Source organism: Glycine max, chromosome 2 (assembly GCF_000004515.6).
Source record: "Glycine max cultivar Williams 82 chromosome 2, Glycine_max_v4.0, whole genome shotgun sequence".
Classification (NCBI taxonomy): domain Eukaryota; kingdom Viridiplantae; phylum Streptophyta; class Magnoliopsida; order Fabales; family Fabaceae; genus Glycine; species Glycine max.
This window is the reverse complement of record NC_016089.4, coordinates 12387233-12395986: the sequence shown is the minus strand read 5'-3', so window position 1 is coordinate 12395986 and position 8754 is coordinate 12387233. Positions and strand designations below refer to the sequence as shown.

General features: G+C 32.1%; 1 protein-coding gene across 2 annotated transcripts; it reads right to left on the bottom strand.

Annotated features, from left to right (window-relative positions):
• Positions 1-1269: 1269 nt before the first annotated feature.
• On the bottom strand, positions 1270-7899 carry LOC100785937 (ruBisCO large subunit-binding protein subunit beta, chloroplastic). Of its 2 annotated transcripts, XM_006574922.4 has the most exons (14): positions 7497-7896; positions 7149-7274; positions 6421-6558; positions 6088-6183; positions 5670-5912; positions 4933-5167; positions 4358-4527; positions 4158-4235; positions 3977-4048; positions 3799-3903; positions 3539-3631; positions 3305-3397; positions 1935-2136; positions 1270-1674 (listed from the first exon to the last, which is right to left on the bottom strand). In XM_006574922.4, the coding sequence occupies exons 1-14, from the start codon at positions 7638-7640 to the stop codon at positions 1652-1654; spliced, it is 1818 nt and encodes a 605-aa protein (XP_006574985.1). In that variant the 5' UTR covers positions 7641-7896; the 3' UTR covers positions 1270-1651. The 2 variants fall into 2 exon arrangements, with proteins under 2 accessions (XP_006574985.1, XP_040868323.1); XM_041012389.1 differs by lacking the exon at positions 3539-3631 and having other exon boundaries at positions 7497-7899.
• Between the last annotated feature and the right edge of the window lie 855 nt (positions 7900-8754).

Here is an 8754-nt window from a genome sequence, read left to right as displayed (position 1 = left end):
TAGAACGTCATCAATTCTACCTTTGTCATTGAACACAACAACCTCTCTACAGAAGGTTCTCTATAGTTAATATAAAAGCTAAAAATTCTCACCTGATGACAAATATCTACAGTCATAATACATCTTGATTTCATCAACACAGTTTGACTCACTTACTCCAGTAGAAGAACTATAGATGCAGTAACTCGATCATGTCTTTTGTTTACATATTTAAAAAGATATTTAATAGACGAGTTTGATTACACCACTCTACATTAATGTGAGCATTGAACTTCAATAATAAATATTTGTTGTATGGCACAAGTTTGTTGTCAACAAAAGACTCACCTTTTTTAATATTTACACCATTATCTCTTCTTCTGTATATAGGATACCCATCAACATCAATTGAAGTGTTTTCACAAAACTTCTTTGGAAAATACTTTTTGGCACTTTCCATTATGCATCCAAGGACATTTTTTATTTTGAACACCGCATGGACCGTGAATCATAAGAGAGGTGACTGCTTTGAATAACTATGGTTCTCTAACTTCATCTGGTATTTCGGTAGATATGATCCTATCAATATCCTCAGGATAGACATATCTTGATTTAGAGTGCATAAATACCAGTATGTGAGCATGTGGAAGTCCATGCTTTTGGAATTCAATGGTATATATGACTGCAATTAAAAAGATAAATTTTTACAATTGCTTTTGAAATGTAAGCAAATCTGCATGTAACAATAAATAGAACTAAAAAAGAATATTATAAGAGAAAAATTTGACGTTAATTTATTTATTTATTATTATCTAGGCGATGAATTGTATTTAGTTACTGTACTTATATTTTTTTTAATAGATATGGTGTCCATGATTCAATAAGGTATAAAAGCTTATATTATTTATTTAAAATTCTTGTACTTATTGAATAAAGACTTATGTTATATGTTATATAGAAAGATATATTGAACGGGAAATCTGAAATATTAATGTACTCTGGAGACATTTAACATTGTCAACAACATATTTATAAACCAACATTAATCTCAATTTTTTTACTGCAACCAACATTGAACTTACTTTTTTTTTACTGAAACCAACATTTATCTTTTGAACCCATCAATGGGCAACTGGTAGAAATTGTTTCAGAAGTTAAAGAAGCATTGCATCAAAATGCATCATTGGATGCAGAAATACCTAATTGTTGTAGACTGGAAATGTAATAGATTAATTATATAAACGGATATGATTCATAAATCATTTAAATTGCTTTATATGTAATATTCTATAACACAAATGACAAGTTTTATATTCCCTCCAACAATTACAATATTTTTTTAACATCCACCATTCCAACATCAGAATTCAACACTGTTTACCAATAAAAAAATGAATTGGGCTCAGTAATCACTGAATGAAGCAAAATCTTCCATCTGCTGCATACATGTTGAGTACTTCCCCTTGACAGTGTCCTTCACGTACGTAGTCAAATCCAATTTAATTTTGATTAACTTCATTTATGGTTCTTAGGATAGATCAATGCCACCATCTGTACAAAGTATATATGTGGATTTCTAGTGCTTCTTGATTGATCACACTGAACCCTTGGACCTTAAGCAAAAGCAGGATTCTAAAAGCTGAATTGAATTGAACTGTACAACTTTCTCTTTCTAAAATCCCATGGGTCCTAAACCTGAGTAACCAAATTTCAACATTGTCATTCCTAAAAGGCAAAAAACATATAATGTGTGTTTGGTTTCACGTTTGAAGATTTGATTGTAAGTTCAGAATTGATTTTAGATCAATTTTTACATGTTCCATTTCACGTAACAGAAGATTTCAAAATTAATTCTAAGTTCAGAATTGATTTTGAGTTGAAACAACTTTAATGGAGAGCAACTAAACACAATCAAATGAATGAGTTAACCGTTTGACCTAGCAAGATTTCATTACCTGGGGTAGCCATGGGCATGGACATGGGCTTTCTTCGTGGTATGGACATTGGCTCTAATTCATTACCTGAGGTGGGCATGGGCATAGACTTTCTTCGTGGCATCGGTATTGGCTCTAATTCCTTGCGCTCAACGACTACTGCATTAGATGTTAGAAATGCCTTGGCCACAGAAGCTGAATGCTCTATACAACACCTAACTACCTGCAGCAATTTTTCAAGATAATAGAACTGGTCATCTTGTGCAAATTTGGCATGTGCTCCTTCATATTTTATTATACCAATTCGCATTCTTGTTTTTGTTCCCTTCTATTTTTTGTTGGTTAAATTATTCACTTCATCCTGTAATAGTTTTAAGTTTTAGTTCTAATACAAGAAAATGGTAAGTTTTAGTAGTTCCGAAACATGCATAAAACTTAAGTTTTGATTCTTGGTGCTAACACCTGAACAAAAAATCCTGACATTGTAAACTGCTTTAGAATTTTTCTGTTGGTGTTAAACAACAACATCAATGCAACCTTATCATACTAGGTGAGGTCAATTACATGCATCATACAAAAGCCATTTGGTATTATGATGGTGTTAACCTTTTTCATGAAAACAATGACACTATCGTGTATAATTATCAACTAAAAAGGAAAAAAAAAATATTATTATATATATACACATATTTAGACTTTAGACTTTAGAGTTTTTGATATTTATAGATCATGTTTATAGAGAAGATAATACTTGTGCAGATAGAATTGCCAATATTGATCTAGATGATTTTTGGTGTGGGATACTATTCCTCACTCTACTAGTAAGGAATTTGATAGAAATAGGTTAAATCTTCTTAACTATAAAAGATAATTTCTGTTTGCATGGGTTTGATTTTTTTCCCCTCATGCTTCTTGTTCCTTTCCTTTTATTGATTAATGATTTTGGGGGTACAGTTTTGGTTGGTGGGAGGGGGTGCCAACCTAGTTGGGATGTCCTCTCCCATTAGCCTTTGTGCCTCCATTTTTTGCAAAAAAAAAAAAAAGTAGCTAAATTGAAAAACTTACTGTTCTTTAGGTTTCTTTTATGTTATTCTCCAATCATAATTGAAGTTTCACTTTGATAATATATTGTGACCTTTAATACAAACCTTGTGATGCTTCAATTATGATTGGAGAACAACAACAATAACACTTAAGAAACTGTACCCAAGTTTTATCCAATTGAAAATCATAAGATCTCTGGCTTGAACAAATCAACAGCATCAGATATTTATTTTGGCATACAGATTTGGAATATTTAGTAATATGATATCAGTAAATTCTCACAGTGAATAACTTCTTTGACAAAATTTACTTATTGTTTTCCCTTAAAGGCATTCAAATGGCCATACCTTTGTTGGATCCATGATCCCAGCCTTCATGAGATCCTCGTAACTGTCTCTAGCAGCATTGTAACCAAAATTCATGTTATTGTCTGATAAAACCTGCATGAGATAAGGGGCCTCAAGCATGTATTTTAATTCAATATTTGTTGTTGAGTTGAATTAAGTAAACTCTGCACAAGATCCAAATATCTAACTGGTAATCAATCTCTTAGAGAAACAGTTTCTCAACAGGATAAGGACCTTATCTATGATGACATTGCCGTTTAAACCAGCATTCTTCGCTATCATTCTTGTAGGATAGCTCAATGCTCTCCTGAAGATTTCAGCACCAATCTAGATATAATATTACAGATAAAATTTTCATATCTTGAACAGTCAATAAAAGGCACATCACAAAATGAATGCTTGCAATAGATTGTAAAATAACTAAATAAGACCTTAGTTATAATTATAAACTTCAAACATGATGAAGGAAAACTTAGTATGGAACAGATAATTACCTGTTGTTCTTCATTGTCCAGTAGTTTTTTTATGCCATCCACCTTTTGAGATAGTCTTAAAAGGCTACAGCCACCACCGACCACTACACCTTCCTCGATTGCAGCCTGCCATGTTCTAAGAAGCTTAGCCATATAAATTACTGCAAATCATCTTGTTAGAGCAAAGAAAAAGAAATACCTTGGTTGCATTTAGAGCATCTTCTACTCTTAACTGTTTATCCTTCAACTCTACTTGTGTTTGTGCTCCTACCTATGATTTAGATTTCAGTTGCTGAAAGGTAAATGAACTATCTTAAATGGAAACAGAATTATTAACTTCCAGATTGTCACAAGACAAAATAAAATGAAATTCACAGTACCTGAAGAATAGCAATGCCCCCAGATAACCTTGCTATCCTTTCATTCAATATATTCTTTTGGAAATTTTCTACAGTATTCTGAAAAACATGCGATAGATGTGTAGGTAATCCCAGGATATGTTAACCATGCATCATGTTACTCTCAAAACTTAACACTGGTCAAGTGTGAGAAGTGATGATTTTCAAAGTTCTGTATTCACCTCAACAAGCCTCCTAAGTTGATGAACCCTCTTCTCAACAGCTTCTCGAGTACTCCCATCAGTAACTATTAAGGTAGAATTCTTTGTTATGACAACCTTAGTAGCAGAACCCAGATCATTCTTGTGAGCCTTTTCTAGGGTGAAACCCATATCTTCTCTGATTACAGTACCTGAAAAACATATGAAATGCAAAGAATGCAAGGTGTAAAGATTAGTAGAGAATGAACTAAAACTTAAAGACTATATATATAGAAATTACTGATGCTTCTTCCTCTCAGCATTTTAACATGTTGAAGCAAATGGAAGTTAATGCTTCAGTTCAGTTATATTTTTTTGTTCAAGTTGTTGACAACTATCCTGCTATCTTTGTCGTTAAGGATAAACATAGGCATCAATTAATTTGACTTAAACTGACATTTCAGTGAGCCATATATTAAGGTACAAATCATTCAAGTACATATTCTTAGCAACTTCTGTCATTCATTCCTCCTGACAGAAGTTTTTTTTAGTTGAATTAACATATCATCAGCAACCAATATATTTAAGCTTCTAAATTTGAGTGTTTGATCTTCTACCTCCAGTCAAGATGGCAATATCTTCCAAGTAATGTGTCTTGCGTTCACCAAAGGCAGGAGCCTTAATGGCAGCTACCTTAAGAGCACCCCGAAGTTTATTTTTGATGACTGGAGCAAGAGCTTCTTGTTCAATGCCTTCTGCAACTATCAAAACAGGATACTTTTCTTTTGCAGAATTGTTCAATATGTTGATCAATTCCTTTGTTTTTGTGATTTTCTTGTCAACCAAAAGCAACTGCAGCCAAAGAATTATGCACCAGCTAATTATTTAATAGAAGTTAAGGCTTTTATATACCTGATTCCCTTTGATAAAGAGCTTAATTAAGTGTTTATCTTGTAAGGCCTCGCTTGTTTGGACAAACTTCTCCATAAATACTTATATGAGAAGAAAATAAGAATGTAAAATGAACTGTACTTCATAAGCTAAAATCAACTTATCACATCAACTTTTAGAGAAGTTAAAGGAGAGGGCTTCTATTTAAGTTAAAGTGCATAAATCGATTTTAACTTGTGAGAGAAACTCAATTCATTTTACCTTCTTATTCTCTTCTCCTGGAACTGCTTGCAGAACAATTATCCACACAGAACTTATGTTTATCACATTAGAGCTGATATCATAAGCTTGTTGAATCGAGCTTAAAAAGTTATACAAATGGTCATAACCATAAGCACTTTTATAAACTCAAATAAATTCTGTACAAGTTCTTCCAAAGTCCAAATGCCCCTACATGTCATACCTTGCAGTTGTGGAGTTCAACTGTCATCTTTCTTCTATTGTTGACAAAGTATGGTGACAGATATCCACGATCGAATTGCATCCCTTCCACAATCTCTAGACAATTCTCAGTACTCCTTCCGGTTTCAATTGTCACTACTCCCATTCTACCTACTTTATGCAGAGCCTCAGAAATCATGTTTCCAACTGAATAATCATTCCCAGCACTGACTGCAGCAACATCTGCAAGTTCATGATCCTCAACCTACAAGTGCAGCCAATGTTGTTGTATTCAGCCAGACTTTCCAACTATAAGCAACGATTGGCAGGCAGAAAAAAAGCACAATTAAATCAACATCTGCAGCAGTATTCATTTTGATTCTCAAATTTTCAATCATCCAGGAGTTTTAGAAAACAGAATAATAATGAGTAGAACTCACTTCTCTTGACATCAATCTGAGTTCAGAAACAAGTGCCGCTGCTGTCTTCTCAATCCCACGAGCAATTTGAACAGGATTCATTCCAGCTGCAATAACCTACAATGGAAAAAGAAAGGTGAGGATAAGAGTGCAAATTTAAGAAACCCCTTTTAAAGTCATTGACACGGTGACAAAAACATAAACTGAAAGCTGATGTTTTTTCCAATCTTCATTTACAAATTTAAAAAACATACTTGGGATTTTTAAATATAGTTATGCATGTCAATTTTCCAATCTAATCATTTTGTTCTGATTGATGTAATAGGATACTCATGTTCAGCTTGTTATGTTTACCTTTGTCCCCTCTCTGATTAAGCCACGAGCAAGAACAACAGATGTAGTTGAGCCATCACCAGCTTGGTCATTCGTTTTAGCACCAGCTTGTCTCACCAATTTAACTCCAACATTTTCCAACGGATCTTCCAATTCAATCTGATATAACGTTAGGGAAACTAAGTTCATACAAAAGGCACAAAACCATGTTGTTATTAGACCTGATTATAGAGAAGTTCATTAAACTACACAAACAACAAAGCAAGTGTTTAACTAGTGAAACAACACCTCCAAATTTGAAAATAAAAGAAAGCAAGGCCATGTTTGATTCTCTTCTTACTTTTTCATTTTAAAAACTGTTTTCTAAAACAAATTCACACCAATTTCTCAACCAACATCTATCATGCTTTGAAAATTATTTTCAAAATAAGCGCTTTAAAAACCAAAATACTGAAACAGCTGGGAAATGTTTTCTGTTTTCTTATTCTCTTGTGTTTTCTTCAAATGCTTTTGTTCAAGCTCTTAGGGAATGACTGATCAACAATATCATCTAGGAACCACCTCTTATCGGTATATATAGAAAACAAAGAACTATATTTTCAAAACACTAATCAAACAAGGCACAAATTTGTCAATTGTCACTAATCCATAAACATAAAACTAATAACACATTACCAAAAAAAGAACATCAATAAAAGGTAAGAACCAAATGGTTAATGATGAAGGAACAAAAAGAAAAAAAAAAACACCTCCTTGAGAACAGTTTCTCCATCATTTACTATCTTGGGTGGTCCATACTTATTTGGCAGCACAACATTTCTCCCCTTTGGACCCAATGTCACACCAAGCAGCTCAGCCACCATGTCCACTCCTGCCTGCACCGCCATGTTGAGAATAATATGCCTGATATCTTTAGTTTCTAGAAAAGAATAATTTAGTTTGTCTTTTAAGAATTTATTATTTGTTTCGAATCTTTAGGATATCGTTAAGAATTAAAAAGGTATTATCTTATGTCTAGAATATATCACACCAACTCACTCACATCTTGTGAAGAACCAATACAAAAATGTCAAACAACCAGAGTCCAGAATCCTTACCAACAGCTTTTTCGTGGCTGAACCGTCGTGGTTGAAGTAAAGCTCTTTGGCCATAGCTCTCGGGCTTATAGAAGAAGAAGAAAGTGAATTTCTCAGTCTAGGAATTGATGATGGATTGGCAAATGTGAATGAAGAACATGCCATGGCTTTGAGTTTCTTTGAATTTGTAACGTGTTGGTTTGGAGGAACCAACAACAACTATTAGCTCTGTGTTCAGTACTGTGTGGTGCAAGAAGTTGCAATTGAACAAAGGTTTTTGAGTTTGGACAATGTCATGTGGATAAGAGTAATGGTGTAGAGAACAGAAGTATCTCTGCACTCTTGTATTTGGTGAGCTTTATGAAAAGGAAAAATATCTTACTACTAATTTTGGCGCTATGCAAATCAAGTGTAACCACTATATTTCAGTTAGTATTTCTCCTTCGTTTCCTTTTTTTAATTTTTTCATTTATTTTCTCCCTCTCTTTATTTTTTATTTATTTGAAATTTCTCATGGGATGTAAAATAATCATATCAATTAATAATTATTGTACATCCCTTTCACTAATAAAAATTAATTAATAATTTAACAATTCACATTTATCGATAAAAAATATTCAATTTTTTTATTTTATTGAGTCTCTAATAAAATAATAATTTTATTTTTTATCCTTGAAAATTTTGTGTATCCCTAGTTAATAAATTAAAAAATATTATATTTATTCTCTGATAAAAAAAATTATAATTAGTCAAGACTAAAATAATTCATTAATTGATTAGAAAATAAATACAAAATTAACCAATTTATAGGAGATTAAAATAAAATATCAAGGATAAAAAATAAAATTATTATTTTATTGGAGACTCAACTTAAAACAAATATTTATTAGGAAACAAACGCAAAAACTAAGTATTTATTAAGAATAAAAAAATATTTTAAAAAATATAATAAAATTTTATCTTATGTAGAAAAGAGTGCAAAGAAATATAATAAATACTTTAAGAACAAAAATAGAATAAATATAAAAATTTTGAAGTTAGAAACCATCGTTTTAATAACCGCTACTAGAGATTGCTGGACCAGGATCGAGAATCTAGAGGGAGTGAATAAATTATTGGTAGATTTTTATAATGTTAAATTTTCTTTCACACCCTTAATAAAAGATTTTCACTAATATATCACTTGAAGATGATAAGTTGAAAAAACAGTTTCAAAATTCAATTATTCAAGACAAAGAATTGAAATCTCTTGAAACATAAACTTGGTTAATTGAACCTA

What these genes read in the sequence shown, in the direction of transcription:
- LOC100785937 (XM_006574922.4), bottom strand. Translation starts at nt 7,640, where the DNA reads ATGGCATGTTCTTCATTCACATTTGCCAATCCATCATCAATTCCTAGA. An exon ending in TATTGCCATCTTGACTGGAG is followed by an intron (nt 4,528 to 4,932) that starts GTAGAAGATCAA and finishes TATGTTTTTCAG; the next exon opens with GTACTGTAATCAGAGAAGAT. An exon ending in GCAATGTCATCATAGATAAG is followed by an intron (nt 3,398 to 3,538) that starts GTCCTTATCCTG and finishes TATCTCATGCAG; the next exon opens with GTTTTATCAGACAATAACAT.